Source organism: Desmodus rotundus, chromosome 7, assembly GCF_022682495.2.
Source record: "Desmodus rotundus isolate HL8 chromosome 7, HLdesRot8A.1, whole genome shotgun sequence".
In the NCBI taxonomy this organism is placed as follows: domain Eukaryota; kingdom Metazoa; phylum Chordata; class Mammalia; order Chiroptera; family Phyllostomidae; genus Desmodus; species Desmodus rotundus.
Genome location: NC_071393.1, coordinates 108,269,361 through 108,294,436, shown reverse-complemented (window position 1 = coordinate 108,294,436; position 25,076 = coordinate 108,269,361). Strand labels below are relative to the sequence as shown.

At 38.5% G+C, this 25,076-nt stretch overlaps 1 protein-coding gene and 1 pseudogene across 3 annotated transcripts in view; both read left to right on the top strand.

The window, feature by feature from the left end:
• Window positions 1–1,198: 1,198 nt before the first annotated feature.
• SGPP1 (sphingosine-1-phosphate phosphatase 1) overlaps window positions 1,199–25,076 on the top strand; it is a 37,407-nt gene continuing 13,529 nt past the window's right edge. For both annotated transcript variants that reach the window (XM_053927981.1, XM_024567376.3), the window contains exon 1: window positions 1,199–2,025. In XM_053927981.1, the coding sequence (XP_053783956.1) occupies window positions 1,333–2,025 (693 nt within the window). In that variant the 5' untranslated portion in view covers window positions 1,199–1,332. The remainder of the gene's footprint in view (window positions 2,026–25,076) is intronic.
• On the top strand, window positions 10,726–15,937 carry LOC112311134 (actin, cytoplasmic 1-like; annotated as a pseudogene). Its single transcript, XR_002975450.2, has one exon. The product of XR_002975450.2 is annotated as an actin, cytoplasmic 1-like (transcript).

Sequence of the window (25,076 nt, the reverse complement as noted above, 5' to 3'; positions counted from 1 at the left end):
CCTCTTTATTTATTTTCTCTTTTCCTAAGATGGGCTTCTATCTATTGGTATCTTGCTCTTTAGTTAGTCTATCAACATGATCATCTCTTATTACCTTTCCTGCTCTCCTATTGGCCTCATTTCTCCTTTCCAGAGCATGTTGTGTTGTTTACCTCTCTATTTTAGCACTTTTCTCTGCACTCTTCCATTTATATTCTGAGCATCTTGAGGGCAGGTATAATCGCAGCCTACTAATTGCAGTGGGAGAAGGAGAATAAGTCTCCCTGGGAAAGTAGAAAATATTTCTAATGACATACGGCAGGAGAATTTCCAGCCTGTTTCTTGGAAAAGTTTCAAATTCTTTAATTACAGGCATTCACCTTACGCAAAATAACTTCCTGAAATTAGAGTTCTGAGGCTTTCTAATACAAGCTATTCTTTCTAGAAGTCAAATCTGTAACTTATGAGACACTAAATCGACTTTATCAAACTGAAAACTCTACACACTGCATTATGCCACCAATAAATTTCTGTGCAAGCCCTGTAGGTATTAGAATTTATTAAAAGGAAATTCTACATTTCAGTTAAAAATGCCCGGGGTCTCTTAATCTGTACCACAATATTTGGTCAGTGACACATTATTGTCCTGGGATCTACATTTAGTTCTGCCATCTCTGGTCAACTGGCACGTGACTGTCAGAACATCGACCCACATCGGCAGCTCTGTAATTATTTGTGGTGATTTAGTCGAACGATTCCGGTCGCGTGGTAATTACTTCGCCTTCATTCACCATTTGATTCTGTGCCAGCAGGATATCCGGGTGCTTGGCCACTAGCACCACCGAAGCTGGCACCAGAATCGTGTCCTCTCGGAGCCAGCGTTCGAAAGACACAGCCGGCACCACCAGCCTGCGAGGAAAAGGGGGCTTAAGTTGGAGAGGGAGGACACGAAACCTCCCGCAAGCCGAGTTCCGCGGCGGACGAGCCTCGGCCCCCAGACGAGGTACAGTGCACTTCGGCGGATGCCCGCGGCCCGGCTCCCTCCCGGAGCTGCACGGGGGGCGGGGCGGGGCCCGGCGCGCGCCGGCGCGTGGAGGCCGCGGGAGGCAGCGGAGCGCGCGCCGACGAGGGCGGGGCTCGCGGCGGCTGCTGCGGCCTGTGGCGCCGTCACCCGGCAGAACCCGGCGCGTTGGAGCGAGGCGCTGCCGCTGCTGCTGCTGCTGCTGCTGCTGCTGCCGCCGCCGCCGCCGCCGCCACTGGCCACGCGCACGGCTGCGATTCGGGGCTGTGCGGAGCCGCCACCCGCCCTCCTGACACCGTCGTCCAGTTCGCGGGCCGCGCGGGTCCGTTATCATGTCGCTGGGGCAGCGCCTCGCTCAGCTGGCTGGCCGTCTGCGGGAGCCGCAGAAAGTGGCCCATTTCCAGCGGCTGTGTGGGGTGGAACTACCGCGCGGCCGCTACGCCGCCGACCCGAGGGAGGATGAGAAGGCGGAGGCTCCCCTCTCCGGAGACTCCCGGTGCAGAGAGCGGCAGCCAGGGGCTTGCGAAGGCCCCCAACCTCCCGGGAGCGACCGCAATCAGTGCCCCGCCAAGCCGGGCGGCGGCGGCGGCGGCACCCCAAACGGCGTGCGAAACGGGCTGGCAACCGACCTGGGCCCGGCCTCGCCACGGCGAGCGGGCGCCCTGCGGCGAAACTCGCTGACCGGCGAGGAGGGCGAGCTGGCCTACGTGAGCAACTGGCCGCTCTACTACCTGTTCTGCTTCGGCACGGAGCTGGGCAACGAACTCTTTTACATCCTGTTCTTCCCTTTTTGGATCTGGAACCTGGACGCCCTGGTGGGCCGGAGGCTTGTGGTCATCTGGGTGCTGGTCATGTACCTGGGCCAGTGCACCAAGGACATCATCCGCTGGCCGCGGCCCGCCTCGCCGCCCGTGGTCAAATTGGAGGTCTTCTACAACTCCGAGTACAGCATGCCCTCCACCCATGCCATGGCCGGCACCGCCATCCCCATTTCCATGGTCCTCCTCACCTACGGCCGCTGGCAGGTAAGCTTCCCTGTCCTCGCCCCGTACAGCCTCGGGGAGTTAAAGTACTCGGAGTTCTCTTTGCTCTCCGTGGTTATTTTAATTTGGCTGTTTGTTCCCCTCCCAAACTTCTCTTTCCGCAAACAGGCTCATTTTAGGCTTAAAATATTAAATGCTTGAGGACACCTAGAGACCTAGCCATCAAATCATATTTTAATAATAATGCCATTCTCAGAACACGAAGTTCTAACACTGTTCGTGAATACGTTATCATTGGGCTTTGGTTGAGTTTTTAAATGGTTTTAATTCTTGTGCTGCACAGAATATAATTGTGATTAATTATAATATTCTTATAGTGAATTGTTAGGTAACTAAGACTCAATTTCACCGTAGTATGGGGTGCCTTCCCCCTAAAAGATTCAGGAGTTGGTAAAGTTTTTAGCTTTACTCTGAATCAGTGTTTATAAAACAGTAGTATAATTCCAAAACAAATATGGTCGATCCAGGCAATGAAGTAATGAATTTTAAACGAAAGCCACCCTTTATGGAAGTTAATGAGGAACAGCCTCAGTTCTCTTTTTAAGGGGTGTGGCTTCTAATTTTCTGGTAGACGCAAAGTTTTATCTTCTGGATCACTAGTCTGTAGTAAAGCTCCTGCATTATGATTGTTGCGTTAGCTTTAAAAATTCGTGTTTATATTCTTAAAATTAGGGCTCTTGATCCTATTAGTGGGTTTGTGAAAATGGCAAGTATGACAAGAGGGTCAGCCTGACAATTTGGGAAGAATAATAGTAAACATTTTATATTTTGCTCACTTTTTTTTGCCTCCCATTTTTCAGTTTTTCATGGTTCATAAATGAGGTTTTAAAACTCTTATAGATGCAAAATTTATTCTTAGACTACTGTCGTGTTTTATCTGTGTTTTAAATTGTAAGGAGACCAGTCCCTTAATTTAAGAGTTAATAATTATGGGGGATCTAAGGAATCAGACTCTCTCAGTGTGTTTCCCATTACAGCATAAAATCATCTTACACTGAGAAATACACGTTCTGTGTAAAACTTCTTTATGATTAGCTTACTTTTCCCAGACTTAGTTTCACTAGAGATAAAATCTTGTTCCCATGGACACTTCTATGCAGTGCATCTTTCTTACAGTACGTGGAAAACATGTAATGTGCATAGGAAGAATGGCAGGATTACGAGGCAAGAGTACCATGGACAGGTTTTTTCCCCTTATTTAACCAAAAGAGATTTACAGTGATACTCAGATTGCAAAGTGGTGCTGCCTGTTTTGCATATACATAAATATCTCAAATTTTTATTTAATCTGAATATTTCAGAATTTAAGGTACTCATTCAGTTATGTTTGGCATAATGATGTTTCTCTGATGTTGATGAGACTTTCAGGATTCTATAATCATAGGGCCTTTTATGTTGCATGCTATAAAGATGAGTAGTCCAAATAGTTATTTATTGCTCGTCATTCACTCAGAACACATACTAACAGGAAGTCTGAAAGCAGTACTGATGGATTGTTTACAGGGTGCAGCTATCAGTATTCTAACATTTCAGGGTTATCTGAATCATCAGAATAGTTAATCTTACAGTTTTTGAACAACCTGGTATATTTAATTCAAAGTTTTATATTTAAAAAGTTTTATATTTAAATTCAAAGGAATTTATATATCATACAATTTTAAAATTTGAGCTATACAGGGCTTAATTTCCTAGTTTCAAACTGTCACTTTACTTACAGATGTGGAAACACATATTACATTAGAAATAATCATATAATTAAATTTCTTATTTTACATTTTTCATTGTATATTTGCATAAATTCTTGAATTTGAATAATTGCTTATGCAATTATCTTGTGGTTGTTTTGAAAGAAAGTCTCCCTTATATGAAGTTCTATGTTTACAGATGTTTGACTGTAATAATTGAATACAAAAACCAAAATGACTTTTTTTTAACAGGAGAAAATAAAAGTTTAATTTATGTGCATGGGGGATTCACATAGATACAATAAATCCATGAAAATTCTCAAAGACAGTGAGACAACATTGGGTATATAAAACTATTTAAGCAAAGGAAAAAGGAGAAGGGGGAAATGGGGAATTCGATTTAAGAAGTGAGAATGGGCCACTTACAAATAGTTGATAAAGATCACAGCCCTGGCTGGTATGGCTCAGTGGGTCGAGCTGGCCTGCGAACTGAAATGTCACTGGTTCGATTCCAGGTCAGGGCACCTGCCAGGGTTGCAGGCTAGGTCCCCAGCAAGATGAAACCAGTGGATGCATCTCTCACTTGTAGTTTCTCTCCCTCCCTTCCCTTCTCTAAAAATAAATAAATAAAATCTTTAAAAGAAATAGAGGGCAACACATAGGGCAGGAAAATTCCCCCTAGGCTACTCAAACAATGGGACCTGGGGTGTCCAGGCAACAAGCAAGTGCCTGAAGCCCTCTTGTTTACTGTACTTAATTCAAATTAGGCTAAGGCAGCATCCTACAATCTCCTTTCTGAAGCAGGTTTTTCTGTCTGTCTCTCTTAGGTAGGAAAGGGAGGGAAGTCTAACTTCCTGAGTTTTTTGCAGCTTCAGGTTGACATGATTTTTGTCCCTTTAGTTTCATCTTTGAAACTTTATTTATCTTTAAAATGTTTTAATTTATTGATTTTGAGAGAGAAACATCATTTTGTTGTTCTACTTATTTAGACACTCATTGGTTGATTCTTGTATGTGCTCTGACCTGGGATCAAACCTGCAACCTTGGCATATGGGGACAGTGCTCTAACCTACTCACCAGAGCCGAAACTTTAAATAATAAACTTTCACATTCCAGAAGCTAAGTTGGAAGTAGTTTATTCCATATTTCATTAATTCAGTCATTCAGTTCTGAGAATAATTGAGTTCAGATAAATGTGTTGAGTCTCATTTCAGCAGTTGGCGCTGCACATGGGCTCTCAAAGTGAGGCCTGTACTGTGGATGAACGCAGTCTAGTATTTATAAGGTGTATGTTTATGAATACAGAAGGAACAAGAAGGGTAACTATTAGAGCAAATTATAAACCAGTTTCTGAATCTGTAAGGCTGTCAGTTGAGAAGATTTCTGTATGTCAGTCTCAAAGTTTCTTTTCCTGGAATGAAGGCAGGCAGTGACTGTCTGATAGAAACATTGCGTGCTGTTTCAACGTCTCTGATGATGTCATCAGGTGTTCCAGTGAATTCGGCATTGCTTGTGAAGCATCAGTCACTGAGACTAAGTATGAGTTATTGTGGCAATTTTTCTGAAATTCATATTGTGCCCTTTAGTTGCCATTTGCTATTGCAGGGCTCAAAAAAGTTTTAGTTCTTAATTCCAACTCAAAGGATGGGAGAAAAATGAAACATTAGTTTGGAAGGTTATAGCCAAATATTTAGGACAACTAGAATATTCACGATTCAGTCTAGTATATAGGTGAAAAATAAAACTTCAAAGGCAAGTAAGTGAACTAGACTCTAATATCCACAACTGTATATTGTACAGAGTGTGGCAAAAGTAAGTTTTTAGTTGTATGTGAAACAGTTTATAATTGTATTATTACTTATTAATTATTGTATTATTTTCTGTAGGACCAACTGTAAACCTACATTTGCCCCACCCGTTAGAGTCTATGGAAATACAATTCTCTCCTTAAAATCATCCTCATTTTCCTCAAAATTGGTCAGATTAAGACTATTGGCTGCATAAGTCTAGTTTCAATAAATTTATCTTGATTATTTGCAGAAATTCAATAAGAATAGCAATTGATCACATAGGCTCTCTTAAGTCTGCTTTGCTGGAATCTCATAAGGAATCTCCAGAGCCTCTCAGAGCGAAGAAGCCCAGCCCCTTAGTTGCTATCCGACTTTGCATGCAATACACATAGATTTGGGTGAATTCTCAAGTTCTTGAGGTCCCCAAAATGCCTTGAGGTTCTTTCTTTGCCATCTCTCAGGAAAGCAGTTTTCGTTTTTCACCTGGAAATACTGCCATGAACCAACTAAATAAGCAGGGTATCAGGTAGTTTTTCCAAACGGCTTTTATCAGCTTCCAAAGTCAATCTTAATTCCTTTAAGCTTTCTGGTGACATCCAGAGTCTATGCATGTCTCTCTCAAACTAGATATTTCACTCAAAGTCTTCGTTAATAAAATCAGTTTCCAATTGTGTCCTGTTATAAAAGAACAGATTCTCATTGAGTTCATGCAAACAACCATATTGCCATGAAAATTAAATAATACTTACTAAGAGTTTCCAAATTCTGGAGGGATCAGGTAGGGAGAAAAATATAAAAGTTTCAGTATTGCTTACAAAGGTATAATTTACCAAACTACTTTAAGAAAAAAAAGTTTCTTTATATCTGGAAAACAAAAAAATTTTTTAAATCAGCTATATTTTAAACAAAGTCATAAAATAATGTCTTTATTAAGTTCAGTCAGCCCCACATAATCAATTCTTGTTCACCCAGATCATCTGCCAATATTTCTATAAATCCAGTTATTCTTTAGAGTCCTATAAATCTGAATCGATTTTAAAGTTATCTGAAAATTTATTCTGAGCAAACTACATTTAAAAATAATCAGAGTCCTTTTCATGGGTCTTTGAGTTGAAACCTATTTGCAATGCATCAGAATAAAACAGTGACCATCTGTAAATGACAAAACTTAAAATGACATGGTTATAGAACTGATTATAATGCAGTTGACAAAGAACTTCGCTTTTGTGTAAGATACAACATTCCAAGATAACAACTAGAATTGTAGATGAAGTTATATCAAAACTTGGTAGACTCTTGGAAATTTTTATAAAATCTTTAGAACATTTATTTTACTATTACTCTATGGATGCAAATACAACAAATTATTATTTCTCTATTTGACAAAGCTTCCCATATAACTTTAAGCATATCAAATAGAGCTAGTTGGTTTAAAATTTCTCTTTTATAAGGAGAGAAAATAAATCCTTTAGATCACAGGTGGCAAACACAAGGCCTGCAGGCCAATCCAGCTCTTCACCTTGTTTTATCCTGCCCAGCACCTTGTTTCTACCCAGCAGTAGTGCCGAGCTCCTTTCCCCTAGTTAAGGAGTAGTTACATTTATACAGTCTTAAAATTACGTTCAGCCCTTTGAAGGCAACTGTGAGGCTCATGTGGCCCCTGGTGAACATGAGCTTGACACCCCTGCTTTCGATATTCCACGGGCTTGTTGGAATAATCCAAAGCCAGAGCCCGAGGCTGAAATTTTAAGAGACTTACTCCCTGAAAGTCTCTTAAATTTTCAGCCTCGGGCTCTGGCTGGGTGGCTCAGGGTGTTGGAGCATTATCCCGTACACCAAAAGATTACAGGTTTGATTCCGAGTCAGGGCACATACCTGGGTTGCAGATTCAATCTCCTATCAGGGTGAGTACAGGAGGCAGCTGATCAATGTTTCTCTCACATGGATGTTTCTCTCTCCTCACCCTTCCTCTCTCTAAAATCAATAGAAACATATCCTTGGATGAGGATTAATAAAAAGAAACAATGAAAGACTGGTGTTTTTCTAATCAGTAGTAGTTTTGGTTTACAGTCCTGTCTGTCCACTGTGCCCCTACTTCTCATTCAGGATAGGTGTGGTTGCTTATATATGCTTAGGATGCTGAAACATCTCTGGAAACTGAGTTATCTCATATATCATCCCTTTGGTTGGTAATAACTACTCCCTCCTCCCTATCACTTAATGTTCCTACTTGAAATCTACTCAAGATTTACCTCCTACAAGGAGCTTTTGAAATTAACCCTTTCTGTTTTATTATCCTTTATTGGTTCTTAAAGTAACAGTAGACCAAAAAAAAAAAAAATTACTTGGGGGCTTGTTTAAAGTGAAGATTTTTGTACCTTATCCTGGAGATTCTGATCCATTAGGTAAGTGAGGGACATTGCATTTTGCTGAGGTTCCACAAAGCTTTTTGCTGAAAAAGATGTACTTTCTTCAACCCCTTCCAGTAAAATGAACTTTTGATGCTTAGAATAGATATTTTATATACCTCCAACATTACTGTCGCAGCTCTTTTTCAGGTCTACTCTCTGAATCTTTTAAGGTATAATACGAAAAGGAAGTTAGGAACAGTATGGCTTAAAGGAAGTATTTTGAATTGGAAAAATTTTTTCTAATGTTACAGTGATACAAGATAGAAAGTGTTATGGCATTTCTCTAGATACTAAATAATTTGAGATCTATTGGCCAGGGTAATGATTATTACTCTCATATTATTCACTGGAATTTTTTGTAGCCTGTATAGGGAAAATAGACAATGAGGAGCATTAGAATTAAGAACATAGTTCTTTAAAGAGTAGTCAAAAATAAAAATGAAGCATCCAGCCATGGCCGGTGTGGCTCAGTTGGTTGGAGCATCGTTCTGTAACCGAAATGTTGTGGGTTCGATTCCCATTTGGGACACATACCTAGGTTGTGGTTGGATCCCCTGTCTGGGCAACAGGGTGTGCGCGTTCCCCTGTCCCGACGCATATGATCCCTGGTCTGATTCCTGGTCTGGTCATGTAGGAGAGGCAGCCTATCAGTGCTTTTCTCTCACATTGATAGTTTCTCTGTGCCATTCCTCTTTCTCTAAAAAGCAATGAGAAGAAAAGAATATACTCCGTGAGGATTTAAAAAAAAGAAAACATTTATTTTGTATATATGGTTGACTGTTCTTTCCAGAAATAAAATCTTAATTTTAAATAATATAGCATATAATGAGTTCTAATTGTATACTTGATTGAATAACATTTAAAAAGCTTCAGATGAATTTCATTTACAAAAATTAGTGTCATTACATACTCTTTAGTCAAACCCATTCCCAACTAGTCCATATGCTTTTACGATTTTTAGTAATAATAATAATAATAGTTATATAATATTATTGATATTAACATGTATTAAGGTCTTACCATGGGTCAGACATTGTTTGAAATATCTATAATCTTATTTAGTCTACTTTTATAACATCCCAATGTTTGGGCCTACTATTAATAACAAGTTTACATATTAGGAAACTGAGGTAGAAGGAGGTTAGTTAAATAACTTACTCAAAGTAACACAGCCAGTAAGTGGCAGAGGCTGAATCAAACAGACTCCAGAGCTTACACAGAAAACTTTTCAAATCACTGTAATTTTGAAAAGAATATTTGCAGTAATAGATATTTTTGAAATACATATCATTGTTCTTAAAATACAAAATAGCTTGTATATGCTTTAAGAAGATGATGCGTGTGGGTGTGTACATATGCAATATCCACCAATGTTTGTACTTCAAACACATATTAAGTTGACTGAAATCAAACGCAGATTTGATTACCCTTCCTTTTCTTCTATATTCCCGACATAAATAAAAAATTCAATAAACATAATGAGAGCTTTGGAAAAGAAAAGCACATGAGATATTCTGTCAAAATACAGTTTATTATAGATAATAGAGGAAGATATCTCTGAGGCCGTGAAAACATAAAAGGAAGAAGGCAAGACGTAAGAGTTACAAAAGTAGGCCACAAATGGCAAAGGCTGGAAAATGCTTCAGGAGCCAGGGGAAACTGACCACTGTAGTAATTCTGGCAAGAAAGTTTATTAAAGATCAAATTTAAAAAAATCAAATTGTTTTACTAGTTGATTTCTTTTTACCTAGAGTGATACTTGTGTTCAAAATGCACATTTTTCCTGACTTTGTAAGTACTATTGTTAATTATTGATTTTAAAATAAATTAATTTTATTTACTTATTTGAATAGGTAATACTTTGTAGAAACCTATTTACATAAAAATATGAAGAGGAGAATACATTTCTCTTCTTCAGTTCCACAGACAACAGGATCTCTTTTCCAGAAGGATTTACTGTTTTATGTTTCTTATTTAGCTTTCGAGAGATAGTCTTTACTTTTGTGGACATATATTTATATAGTTTATTTTTCATACTGTTCTTTACCTTGGTTTTTTTGTTTGCTTGTTTTTTCATTTAGAAATATACTATGGAGATTTTCCTTTTCTTTTACTCAACAATAAATAAATACTAATTTTGTGCTTGGGATTGTTTTTAATGCCTTAAATAACTTAACTTTTTTAATCTCCATAAAACCCTATGGTTATTGTCACTGGTTTGTAGAAGAAACTGAGGCAGAAGCAAATCAAGTAACTTGTCCTAGATGATTCAGCCAGTACATAATGTTGATTCAAACCCAGGAAGTTTGGCTGCAAAATGACACTATACTACTGTGTTACACTGCCTGGCCATAGTATTGGGTTGGCCAAAAAGTCCATTAAGGTTTTTTCATACAATGACTCTAGTGGTGATTAGTTGTCTTTAACTTCATTCAAAACAATTTTGTTAAATTGTGTTGTGACATTTGTCCTATCAGCATGCACTTTTAAAAAATTATTTTATTGTTGTTCAATTACAGTTGTCTACATTTCCCCCCACCACTCCCCCAAACCCAGCCAAGCCCACCTCCCTCCCTTGCTTCCACACTCCCCCTTGGTTTCGTCCATGTGTCCTTTATAGTAGTTCCTGAAAAGCCTTTCCCCCCACTGTCCCTTCCCCCCTCCCCTCTGCTATTGTTAGATTGTTCTTAATTTCAGTGTTTCTAGTTATATTTTGTTTGCTTTTTTTGTTGATTATGTTCCAGTTAAAGGCATTTTTAAAAAAATTTATCAAAATTGGTGAATTTTTCTGCAGCTGTTTTAATATTGAAGATGGAAGAAAACATGCAACATTTTCAGCGTATTATGCTTTATTATTTCAAGAAAGGTAAAAACGCAATTGAAACACAAGAAAAGATTTGTGCAGTATATGGAGATGGTGCTGTAACAGAGCGAATGTGTCAAAAGTGGTTTGCAAAGTTTCTTGGTACTATCAAAATTTTGGCCAAGTAGTTGGAAGATGTTTAACAGCATTCCTGGCCTCTACCCACTAGAAGCCAATAGTGGGAGATAGTCAACATATCCAAAATATCCAAATCAATAAAGTTATTGGTGAAAATGAAAAATGTAAATGTATCTTATTTTACAGAAAAAAACATAATGTACTTTTTGGCCAATCCAATAGTATGGAATTAGTAGAGAATTCTAGGAAAACTGCCAAGACTTTGTCCACCCACTGGCACGGGCCTCTTGCCTCCACCACTCTTCCACCTTTGCTGGTCTACTCCACTTCTAGCTTGCCATAGGTGATGATATTGCTGCACTTGTGGTTGACAATGGCTCCAGCATGTGTAAGGCCAGCTTCTCCTCCATTGTGGGATGCCACCCAGCACCAGGGCATGATGGTAGGCATGGGCCAGAAGGAATCCTATGTGGGTGATGAGGCCTAGAGCCAGGGTCAAGAGAGGTATCCTGACCCTGAAGTGCCCCATGGAAGATGGCATTGTCACCAGCTGGGATGATGTGGAGAAGATCTGGCATCACAGTGAGCTGCATGTGGCCCTCAAAGGAGCACCTATCCTACTCATAGAGGCCTCTGGAACCCTAAGGCCAACCGTGAGAAGATGACCCAGATCATATTCGAGACCTTCAACATGCCTGCCATGTATGTGGCCATCCAGGCCATGCTGTCCCTGTATGCCTCAGGCTGCATCACTAGCATTGTGATGGACTCTGGTGACAGGGTGACCCACACTGTGTTCATCTACAAGGGCTGTGCCCTCCCTCATGCCATCCTGCATTTGGACCTGGCTGGCCAGGACATGACAGACTACCCCATGAAGCTCCTCAAGGAGCGTGGTCACAGCTTCACCATCACAGCTAAGTGGGAAATCATGTGTGACATCAAGGAGAAGCTGGGCCATGTTGCCCTGGACTTCGAGCAGGAGATGACTATGGCTGCATCCTCCTCCTCCCTGGAGAAGAGCTATAAGCTGCCCCACTGGCCAGCCATCACCATTGGCAACAAGTGGTTCCGCTGCCCAGAGGCCCTCTTCCTTCCTGGGCATAGAATCGTGTGGCAGCTATGAAACTACCCTTACCTCTACCATAAAGTGTGACACCGACATCCATAAGGAGCTCTGTGGCAGGAGCACCATGTACCCAGGCTTCGCCAGAAGGATGCAGAAGGAGATCACGGCCCTGGCTCCCTGCATGATGAAGATCAAGATCATTGTGACCCTGAGTACAAGTACTCTGTGTGGATCAGTGGCTCCATCCTGGCCTCCCTTGTCCAGGAGTGTGACAAGCCCCACCCCTCCACCAACCACAGCAAATGCTTCTGGACAAACTGTTACTTAGTTGATTACACCCTTTCTTTATAAAACCCAATTTGCACCTGTAGAAGCAGAAAATGAGATAAGATCCATATGGCTTTGTTTGTTTGTTTTATTTTATTTTATTTTTTTGTGCTTGACTCAGGATTTAAAAACTGGAATAGTGAAGGTGACAGCAGTCTAGAGTGAACATCCCCAAAGTTCTACGGTGTGCCTGAGGACTTTGATTGTACATTGTTCATTTTTTAAGTAGTCATTCCAAATATCTGTGAGATGCATTGTTACAGGAAGTCCCTTGCCTGCCCCAAAGCCACCCACTTCTCCCTAAGAAGGGCCAGCCCTTGCCAGCGTCCACACAGGGGAGGATGATAGCATTGTGTTTTGTAAATTACATAATCCAAATTTTTTAATCTTCACCTTAATACTTGTCCTTTTTGTTTTATTTTGAATGGTCAGCCATCATGACCCCCCTTTTTGTCCCCAACTTGAGATGTATGAAGGCTTTTTGGTCTCCCCGGGAGTGGGTTGAGGTGTGGAGGCAGCCAGGGCTTACCTGTACACTGACTTGAGACTGGTTCACGCACCTTAAAGTGCACACCTTAAAGAAAAAAAAAAAAAAGAATTCTAGGAGAGAGAGAGAGAGATTACTGGGTCAATGTGTATACATTTAGAATATTTAGAGCTCTTTTGTGTATAGACAAAAATGCTTTCCAGAAAGGTTGCATCAATTTTGATTAAACTAGCAGTGTATGAGAACAAGGTGGATTTATCATTAATGTGTTATCCTTGTCGAGTGTTGTTTACATATACACTATCCATTCCTTGAATTCCAAATGTATTATTTTTTGGTGTCTGCCTCTGTCATATTTAAATTACTCTGAAATTTTTTAATTCTAGTAAAAATAGTTTTTGTAATTACTTTAATTTCAAGTAATTTTATTGACTTATTAACTTCTATGAATATCAGTGGAAAATGCCATAATATAAAAAATAATTCTGATTATGTGTGATAAATAGTTAAGGAAAGCATATCAGTAAAAATAAAACTGTTGGGTGGAATAACTGAAGAAAATGTTTAGATAAGTGTTCCTGTAGCAGGATGTGCAATGAAAAGATTAGGTGGTGGTATGAAGTGAAAAGCATCTAGGAGGTTCTGTGAACTGTTTTGGGTTTGGTAAATTTTTATGAATTTGAAAATAATGTGAGGAGTTGCAAATTTTTTTGATAAGATCTAAAGATTGAATTTAAGTAAAAGCATATTTGAGGAGATACATAAATTCAACAGATAAAGGTCAACATTCTCTAAGAAAAAGAAAACAGAAACTAGGAACTCCTACCAAACTTAAAATTGTTACCTATTTGTAATGATAAAAGTGTAAAGTGTAAAACAATAAGCATGTTAAATTGTAAAAGGCATTAGACCACTAGAATATAATACTAAATGTTATTTATCATTCCCTGGGTCTGTTTCTTCATCTGTAAAGAGAGGAGTGTGGAATTAATACCTTTAAGATCTCATATCTCTAATTAAATGAAATTTGTACCTAGCCTCCATTATAAGAAAAACCTAATTAAAAAATAACAGTGATAATCTGCTTGATCCTAGGGATACAGACAACACACTTTATCCATGAAGGGCAGCTTAGCATAGTGACTGAGCTCAGACTCAGTAATCAGACTTCCATTGTTTGAATCTCAGCTCTGTAACTCAATATGTATCTGTTCCATCTTGGGCCTCTCTTTGCCTCAGTTTAATTTAAATTAGAATACCTCCCCCATAGGGTTGTTCTGATGATTAAATGAGTTACTACTTGTAAAGCTCATAGCATAGCACCTGTTACATAGTCCTTGTATGTTAAATAAAATTATTTCATCTATTAACATTTCAGTAAAGAACAAATCCACATTCATTTCTTCTAACATCTACCTAGAATTGAATTTTGGCTTTAAAACTTCTAGCCAGTTGGTCTATCAGAAATAAAGGATTAGATTAGGTAGGATTTTAGATAGAGAGTGAGAGTAAAGTGGAGGACTGTACAGAAGTGAGAGAGAAGTTGGGCAGATTTCTATGGTAGAGGAAAAGGGGAAAGATGTAGTCCTTCCTAGTCTTTCTAGTTCTGACTTTAAAAAATAGAAACCAGGGTTCATATAGAATTGCTGTATTTGCCAGTGGGGAAAAGACAGAATTTGAGTTTTCTATTACAATGTCTTTGCATTTTGAAAATTACTGTACTTAATTTCTCCTACTCTACTTACTCTTCCAAAGAGCCCAAGCAGCTCCAGAAGAGCTATTGTCATCCCAAACTAGATTTGCTCCCAACCTGGGAGATTTGAATAGGGACTTTTGAAAAACGTCACCACAGAATCCACACTAGATACTAGAGAAGTTTTCTGGTGCCTTGTAACAAATAGGGCTAGATTATCCAAGAGACAGATTAAAAAATTATTTGATAGGTTGTAATTGGAATGAATTAATGAATTGAAAACTGTATGGAAAACTGGATTTACTGTTTCTTTTGTTTTTGCTCTGGTTTCTGCAGAGGCAATCAGGAATTTCTTGCTCTTAACTCTCTGGGAAGCTGTGGTCTGCCTACAGCTCTAAAATGGTGTAACATATAGTCCTTCTCTTTCTTTCCTTACAAATCCCTTCCCTATAATAGGAATTGTTTTCATTGAAAACAATTTATTGTTTTCAGAGAAATGGATCCTATTTTGTTAACTTCAGGCTACATCAACTAGTATGGTAGTAAGTAGTACTTTCCTTATTATGATTTGTAATATAAAATGTATTTAAAATTATTAATATTTACGTGATGAGTTCTGTTGTTAAACTGATACTTGTGACTTAAGTTTAGAAGAGAAACAGTAAGTAACTAAGATGACATTTAGATGTGAAGAGGTCAAAACAATAGATTAAGTTGAAAATGTTTCAGTTCACATTTTTATCATTAATATGTACATTAAATGACTGGATATGGGTTACTTTTTGTTTTACCTATTTGAACCCATATATTATTCTACATTAGCCTACCAGTGTGGAAAGTGCAATGAAGGAAAACATGCTATTTTGATTAAGTTTTTTGTTTTGTTTGTTTTTACCTTTAGTATAGAAAATACAGTTCATAATATGCTGGTTGTTACATGAAAAAATATATACACACACACACCCCTGATCATCTAGCACTCAAAAGGCTAAGAAAATAGAAGGGAATCTTCTTAACATAATAATGGGCATTTATGAAATATCCACATATAACATTGCACTCAATGGTGAAAGACTGGAAGGTTTCTCCCCACGATTAGGAATAAGGCAAGGATGTCTACCTCTCACCACTGCTATCTAATATTGTATACAGTAACTTCTAGCCAAAGTAATTAGGGGGGAAAAAAAAAAGAAATAAGACATCTAAATTGGAAAGGAAGAAGTAAAACTCTCTGTTTACAGATGACGTGATCTTTTTTAAAAAAATATTTTACTTTAAAAAATTTTATTTATTTTTAGAGAGAGGGGAAGGGAGAGGGAGAGAAACATCCATCAATTGCCTTTTTCATGGGCGCCAACCAGGAATGGAACCCACCACCAGGCATGCGTCCCAATTGGGAACCAAACCAGCAACCCCTTGCTTTGTAGGTTGATGCCCAACCAACTGAGCCACACTGATCAGGGCAACAGATGACATGATTTTAAAAATTAGAAATCTCAAAGAATCCACATTCATTTATCCACTTCTACTACAGTTAGTAAATGAATTCAGAAAAGTTGAAAGGTACAAGATCCAACACCCAAAAGCTGTTCTTTTTAAAAAAAAATTTTTGTTATTCTATTACAGTTGTTCCAATTTTTCCCCCTATGCTCTCCTCCACACAGTCCACCCCACACTCCAGCAGTCAGTCCCCTCACTGTTGTCCGTGTCCATGGGTCATTCATATATGTTGTTTGACTAGTCCCTTCTGCTTCTTTCCACCTTTATTCCCCTCCACCCTCCCTTCTGGTCGCTGTCAGTCTGTTCCTATGGTCCTCTCATTCTCTTTTGTTTATTTATTTTGTTCATTAGAATTCTCTTATAGATGGGATCATATGGTATCTCTCTTTCACTGACTGGCTTATTTTCTTAGCATAATGCTCTCCGGTTCCATCCATGCTGTCACAAAGGGTAGGAGCTCCTTCTTTCTTTCTGCTGCATCATATTCCATTGTGTAAATGTACCATTGTTTTTTGATCCACTCCTTTACTGATGGGCACTTAGGCTGTTTCCAGCACGTGGCTATTATAAATAGTGCTGCTATGAACATAGGGGTGCCTGAGTTCTTTAGAATTGGTGATTTGGAATTCTTAGGGTATATTCCCAGCAGTAGAATTGCTGGGTCAAAAGGCAGTTCCACTTTTAGTTTTTAAAGGAAATTCCATACTGTTTTCCACAGTGGCTGTACCAGTCTGCATTCCCATCAACAGTGTACTAGGCTTCCCTTTTCTCTGCATCCTTGTCAGCACTTGTTATTTGTTGATTTATTAATGATGCCTATTCTGACAGGTGTGAGGTGATAATCTCATTGTGGTTTTAATTTACATCTCTCTGATTACTAATGATGTTGAGCATCTTTTCATATGTCTAGGGGCCATCTGTATGTCCTCCTTGGAGAAGTGCCTATTCAGGTCCTTTGCCCATTTTTTAATTGGATTGTTTGTCTTCTTGGTGTTGACTCATATGAGTTCTTTGTATTTTTGTAGATCAAACACTTGTCTGATGTATCATTGGCAAATATGTTCTCCCATATGGTCAGTTCCCTTTTCATTTTGTTGATGGTTTCTTTAGCCATGCAGAAGCTTTTTAATTTGATGTAGTCCCATTCATTTATTTTTTCCTTTATTTCCGTTGCTCTAGGAGATATATCAGCAAACATATTGCTACGTGGGATATCTGAAATTTTAATGCCTATGTTTTCCTCTAGGATTTTATGGTGTCACAACTTGTATTTCTCTTTTATTCTGGTATATGGTATAAGTTGGTGGTCTAGTTTCCTTTTTTTGCATGTACCAGCGCACTTTTCCCAACACAATTTATTGAAGAGACTATTTTTACTCCATTGTATGCTTGTATCCCCTTTTGTCAAATATTAGTTGACCATAGAGACATGGGTTTATTTCTGGGCTCTCTATTCTGTTACATTGATCTGTGTGTCTGTTCTTATGCCATTAACAGACTGTTTTGATTATAGTGGCCTTGTAGTATAGTTTGATATCAGGTATTGTGATCCCTCTTACTTTGTTCTTTCTCAAGGGCTCTGTCAGACTGCTGAGGCTTTTCATGGTCTTTTTTGGTCGCATACAAATTTTTGAAATATTCTAGGTCTGTGAACTATGGCATTGGTATTTTAATAAGAATTGTATTGAATCTATAGATTGCTTTGGATAGTATGGACATTTTAATGATGTTAATTCTTCCAATCCATGAACATGGTATATACTTCCATTTATTTGTATTGTCCTCAGTTTCTTTCTTTGGCGTTCTGTAGTTTTCTGAGTACAAGTCTTTTACCTCTCTGGTTAAATTTATTCCTAGGTTCTTTATTTTTCTTATTGCTGTAGTAAATGGGATTTTTCCCCTAATTTCTCTTTCTGATGTTTCATTGTTGGTGTACAAAAATGCCATCAATTTCTGAATATTGACTTTGTATCCCACTATTTTGCCAAATTCACTGAATGAGGTTGAGTAGGTTTTTGGTGGAGAGTGTAAGGTGTTCTATGTACACTAACATGTCATCTGTGAATAATGGCAGTCTTACTTCCTCCTTTCCAATTTGGATGTCTCTTATTTCTTTTTCTTGTCTGATTGCCGTGGCCAGAACTTCCAGTACTGTGTTGAATGAGAGTGGTGAAAGTGGACACCCTTGTCTTGTTCCTGATCTTAGTTAGAAAGGTTTTAGTTTTTGCCCATTGCATATAATATTGGCTGTGGGTTTCTTGTGTATGCTCTTTATGATGTGGAGGTATGCTCCCTGTATTCCCACTTTGCTGAGTGTTTTTATCATAAATGGGTGCTGGATTTTATCAAATGCTTTTTCAGTATCTATTGATATGACAATGTGATTAAAAAGCTCTTTTTCTATACCCCAGCAATGAACAATCTGAAAAGGAACTTTTTAAAACAATTCAATTACAATAGCACCCAAAAGAATACAATACCTAGGAGTAAATTTAACAAAGTAAGTGAATAGTACACTGAAAACTACAAAACATTATAGAAAGAAATTAAAGACCCTTATCTTTGAGATAGGATATGAGAGGGGACCCAAAAAAAACCCTGGAATTATCTTCTGGAGTGTGGGCCCCTTGTAGTACAGGCTTCCTGTGCTAGGTGAGTGTTCTTGGAACTCACCTGTATCAGTGTACCAGCTGGCATTGTTATGAGAGTCTGCATTTGGCTTCAGTGAGTTTGTTTGGAAGATTCTTTCAATGTGTTTGCGTATTTCACAATGGTTCATTTACGAGTGTACCTGCCCACACAGCACTGAGCATCCAGTAGTTTTTTACCATATTGGCATTACCCCCATGCCCTACCCTCCGTATTTATCCAATCTTACCCAGAGCAACTTTCTTTTGTTTCCCTGGATGAAAAAAGCCCTCAAAGGGAAACATTTTGCCGATGTGGAAGAGGTGAAACAAAAAACAGTGGAAGCACTAAAAGGCATCAAAATCAACAAGTTCAAAATCTGTTTTGAGCAGTGGGAAAAAACATCTAAATAGGTGTATTGCATCAAATGGAGTGTACTTTGAAGGTGACTGAAGTTTAAACATGTAAGAATAAATACACAACTTTTTATAAATAAATTTTGGGGTTTTTGCATTCCCCCCCCAATGTGCTGTTGGATTTGGTTTGCTAATACTATTGTAGGAAATACTTGCATTAGTTTTCACAGGGGATATTCCTCTGCGATTTCTTCTTGTGATGTTTTTGTCTGGTTTTGATATTAGGGTGATAACGGTCTCATAGAATGAATCAGGAAGTGTCCCCTCCTCTTCTATTTTTTGGAAGAGCTTGAGAAAAACTGATGTTAAATCTTCTTTAAATGTTTGGTAGAATTGATAGGGGAACTCAAGAGCTAAAGATTTCAGCTGTAGTTATAGTTGATATGACTAAGTGATTATTGCATGTGGAAAGCTGTTGTTCCAGGAACTGTAATACATGACCAATGTGACTCCAGGAGGTAGATGAGCAGTTCAACCTTTGTGCCCCAGGGGTTCTCTGAGCCATTGTGTTCTGGGAAGGGAACATCCAGTGACACAAAGAATTGTTGAGACTGTAACTTATCTGACTAACCTTTTTTCCAAACCCCTTACCTACCCTTTTCTTCTCCTTATGAAAAAGGTCAGCTTGAGATAAGATGTTAAGACAGTTTTTAGGGTACATAACCGACCGTCTTCTCAGATCACTGGCATCTGAATAAAGCATCCATAAAGATTCAGTCCTTGTCTCTATTTATTGGTTCTGGTAGTGACAGGCAGCACAAATGCCGACTTTTCCAGTCACCAGTGAAGCCATCTAGACCTGGGTCTTTCTTTGTCTAGAGGTTTGTGATAGCTGATTTGATTTTTTTAATTGTTATAAATCTATTTAGACTTTCTATTTCTTCTTGAGTCAGTTTTGGTAATTTGTGTTTCTAGGAATTTGTCCATTTCATAGCTTATCTAATTTGTTGGTATACAATTTTCATAGTTTTCCCTTATAATCCTTTTTCTTCTGTAAGATCAACAGTAATATCCCCACTTTCATCTTTGAAATTAATTATTTGCATCTTCTGTCTTTTTTATGTCAGCCAAAAAAAGGTTTGTCAATTTTGTCAACCTTTTCAAAGAAACAACTTGGTTTTGTTGATTGTCTTTCTTTTCCTAGTCTCTATTTATTTTTCTTCACTCTAATCATTTTATCATTTCCCTGCTACTGCTAGCTTTGCATTTAGTTTGCTCCTCTTTTTCTAGTCCTTGAGGTGTAGAGTTGTGACTGATCTGAGATATTTCTTTTAATGTAGGTCTCTACTGCTTACCATTTCCCTCTGAGGGCTGTAGTGACTGCATTACATATTTTTTGGTATGTTGTGTGTGTATTTTTTTTTTTTTTGCTCATCTCTAAGTAGTATATAATATCCCTTGTGATTTTTTTTATTGGCTCATGTTTACTTGAGAAAAATTTAATTTTGCATACAGTTGATACTCATTATTCATGGATTGCATATTTGTGAATTTACCCACTCGTTAGAATTTATTTGTAACCCCACAGGCAGTACACTCACAGATGTGCAAAGGCAAAAGTTTGTCACCTAGAGTTCATGTTCCCAGCTGAGGTTGAACAAGGCAGTGCTCTGCTTTCTTGTTTCAGCTATTATACTGTAAACAGGAATCCTTTTCAAAGTCAATTTGGTTCCATGTTTTTCATTTGTTCCGTGTTTTTTGTTGTTGTTGGTGGTGGTTTTGCTGTTTAAAATGGTCCTCAAGCACAGTGCGGCAGTGGTGTCTAGTGTTCCTAAAACAAGAAATGTGTGATATGCTTTACAAAGAAAATATACATGTTAGATTCATTCAGGCATCTGATACTGTTCTGTTGGCCATATTAATGAATCAACAATATAGTGCATCTAGAAAAAGGAAGAGGAAATTCACTTATTTGTATGTGAGGAAAACGCTAATGTAGTATCTGAAGTGTATGATGAAGCTATGGAGAAGGTGGAAAGTGGCTAAATTTGTGGCTAAATTGAGATGACAATCAGTAGGGAAAAAAAGCAAGCATAGTAAACAGTATTATTGTGAGGCTGAAAGCCAAGGAAATTTAAAGTCATTTACTCAGAGTAAGGAAAGTTTTAAACTATTCTCAGGTAGTGCTGGCTGGCTTGCACTTTTCAAAAGGCATGAAAAATGTTAAACTTGCAATAATCTTGAGGCTACAGAAGAATTTTAAAAATATCTCTTAAATGTTACATAGGAAAAGGACTGTGGGATCGTTGATTTTAAATACTGATGCAACTGGCTTTTCTACTGTCTATTTCTTCAATTCTGTCAATGTTTGCATCATTTATTTTGGGCCTCTGTTGCTTGGTAAACATGTTTATAATTGTTATATCTCCTTAATGAATTTACCTTTTATCAGCCTATACTGTTCTTGTGTCCTTTGTAAAAGTTTTTGCCTTAAAGTCTATTTTGTCTGATATTAGTATAGCCACCTAACTCTCTTTTGGTTTGTGTTTGCATGGGATATATTTTTCCAGTTGTTCACTTTTAACAAATTTGTGTCTTTGGATCCAAAGTGAGCCTCTTTGGGTAGTATATAGCTGGATCCTGTATTCTTATTCATTCTGCAGATCTCTGCCTTTTGATTGGGAAATTTCAACCATACCCATTTAAAGTAATCACTGATAAGGAATAACTTCTGCCATTTTGCTATTTTTTTTCTGTATGTCTTACACTTTTTTTTGTTTCTCATTTCCTCCATTACTACTTTCTTTTGTGTTTAATTGATATTTTTGTAGTATACCATTTTGATTGTTTTCTCATTTCCTTTTGTGTATATTTTTTAGTTATTTTCTTTGTAATTGCCGTGGGGATTTCAATTAACAATGTGATATATTTTGAAGGATAATAGATTAGATGATAGATATGAATTGAGGAAGTCAAAGATAACAGCAAGATGTTTGGCCTAAGGAATAGTAGTCATTAGCTAGGAAGGAGATATCTTCAAGAGTAACTGATCAGATGAGGAGATGGAAGAGAAATCAGGAGTTCAGATTTGATCATGTTACATTTGAAATGCCTGTTAGATATTGAAGTAGACAGAGCAAGATGGCAGTTAGATGTACAGGTCTGGTATTCAGGAGAGATCCCGACTAGAGACAGAAATTTTAGTTATGGACATATGGATTACATGTAATTCCTAAGATCATTGAGGAAGTGAGTATAGATTCGGAAATGAAGTATCCTTAGAACTAAGCCCTGGAGCACACCAATATTAAGGATTTGTAAGAAAATAAGTACTAACAAAGATGACTAAAATGGGGTGGTCTATATATATTTTATATATTTGTGATAAGTTCCAGTATTTTGGGGGAAAGGATAATTCTGCATAAGTCTGTTTTTTCTTCCAGTTACATCTAAATGAGGATAGTGGTCCTAAATTTGTTTCTAGAGACAGTTTAATATAAAATTAAACATAGATGCAATTTGGATATCGTATGAATAATATGCCAGGGAAATTGGTTGTTATGAATAATTCTTCATCCCCCCATGCAAACACACTTTTGATTTAATTTAATTTTTTATCCTTAACTGAGGATATGTTTTTATTGATTTTAGAGAGAGGGGAATGGGGGAGGAAAGAGGGAGAGAGAAACCATCAGTCAGTTGACTGCCATATATGTCCTGTCTGGGAATGGAATTGGCAACCTTAAGTATGTGCCCTAACTGGGGATTGAACCCACAACCTTGGCATATGAAGGATGCTCTAACCGACTGAGCTACCCAGCCAGGGCCGTGATTCCACTTTTAAATTATTACTTTTATCTAATTTATCTAGTTTGTTTTATTTCTTTTAGTCTTAAAATCTGTGATTTTCTTTAAAAAAAGTTATTTATTTTTAGAGAGGGGAAAGGATGGAGAAAGAGAGGGAGAGAAACATCAGTGTGTGGTTGCCTCTCACGCACCCCCTACTGGGGACCTGGCCTGCAACCCAGGGATGTGTCCTGACTGGGAATTGAACTGACGACCTTTTGGTTTGCAGGCTGGCACTCCATCTACCAAGCCACACCAGTCAGGGCTGTGATCTTTTTTTATCTGCTTAAAATTAACTGATGAAATACTTCTTTGCATTCATACTTCGTGATTCAGAATTTTATCATTCAGTGGGGAATAAATATGAAAATCATGCTGTCAGACTTGGATTAGGTGTTCCTCCTAATATGTTTGTTTCCAGAAAAAATAATCTAGGGGAAATATTCTGAAGGTAGAAACTAATAGCTGAAAAACATCAGCCAATCAATAAGAATTAATAGTGACTCATTCTTTTCCCAACTAGTCACCTTACCCCAGTAAAATCTAAAAGTGCTCTGAAACAGGGTAAAAGGAAAATAAAAAGACTAGCAGCTTCTTCCTTAACCTCTGTGTCTAGCTTAATTGGGCTTCTAACTCTCCCATTTAAGCACTTTGAGCGTAGTAAACCTGAATTAATGTGGATTGAGTTGTGATATTGTTTCATTGTCCCTACATCAAAACCCTCCTTTTTTTCCTCTACCTTCAGCTCTACCTTTGGCACTTTCTAAATAAATTTTTCTTCAATCTGTTGTATACAAGTAATTTCCATCAATAACTTAGTACATTTTTGCTTCTTTGTAGGGTCTAAGTGCAAAAAGAGAAGAGGCTAGCATAGGAGAATTTCTAGTGTGTTCTCTTCTTTGGCTCTGCTTTACTAAATGTCTATTAAGTGTTTGTTTGTTGGTTTTCTTTGCTTTTTAATTAACAGAAAAATGAAACAGTCGTGAATGCCTAATACAGAGACGGAAGCAACCATTACCTCTCACCTAGGTTATACCAACAGCCTCCCTATTTTTCTTTTGATCCATTATTGTCTATTCTCAACATAGCAACCACCGTGACACTGCTCTGCTCAAAACCCTGCAACATCTCCCCATTTGATTCACAATAAAAGCCAAGTTTCCTACAGGGGCTTCTCGGCTTCCACTTGCTCTGGCCCCCATTACCTCTCTCACCTCTCCTCCTACTTGCTTTCTCTGCTCTGGCCACGCTGGCCTCCTTGACAGTCACATTTCCTTACTAGAGACTTGCTTCTTCTACCTGATTCCCTTGCCCGGTAAATTCTTCCCTCAGGTATCTGCTTGACTAATTCTCTCACCCCCATCTAATCTTGCCTCAAATCTCCACCTCTCAATAAAGCCTGTGTTGACTGGCTTTTACTTAATGCTTTAACCTGTCCCCCACACACTCCTGAATTCCAGATCCTATTTCCATTACTGTTTCAATTATGATAGGCTTTATTATGCTCTAGGAATGACTTAGCTCCTAAATCTCAGCTCTCCAACAAAACTTATTTCTCATTTTTGCTACATATTCTTTATGGCTTGGCAAACAGCTTTGTTCTATTTAGAAACTCAAAAGAACACAGGTTGACGGAAGTTTGCCCATCTTGTGATGCATCTCAACATGTGGCTTTCAGGGTCACAACTGTAGGGAAGAGAGTTGATAGACGGACTGAAAGTAGCATATTTGGGACTTACGGTCAGGATAGCAGCATAGGTAAACAGGGATCACCTCCTCGCACAACCACATCAAAATTACAGCTAAATTATCAAACAACCATCACACGGACCTGACAGAAATCGAGTTGAATGGAAGTCTGACAACTATGGAATTAAAGAAACCACATCTGCCCTGGCTGGTGTAGCTAGTGGATTGAGCATGAGCAGTGAACCGGGGGGTCGCCGGTTCGATTCCCGGTCGGGGCACGTGCCTGGGTCGTGGGCCAGGTCCCCAGTGGGCGCCATGTGAGAGGCAGCCACACATTGGTATTTCTCAGCCTCTCTGTCTCCCTCCCTTCCCCTCTCCCTGAAAATGAATAAATAAAACCTTTTTTTAAAAAAAGAAAAAGAAACCACATCCATCCACACTGGTAGGAGAGGCGGAGACACGGAATGGGCTAGTACCACATCGATGTGTGGTGGATAAAAATTTGGGAGGGATATCTCAGTAATCAGGAGTCCCAGCCCCACACCAGTTCACCCAGCCCAAGGTTCCAGTGCCAGGAAGATAAGTCCTCACAACTTCTGGCTGCTAAAAAC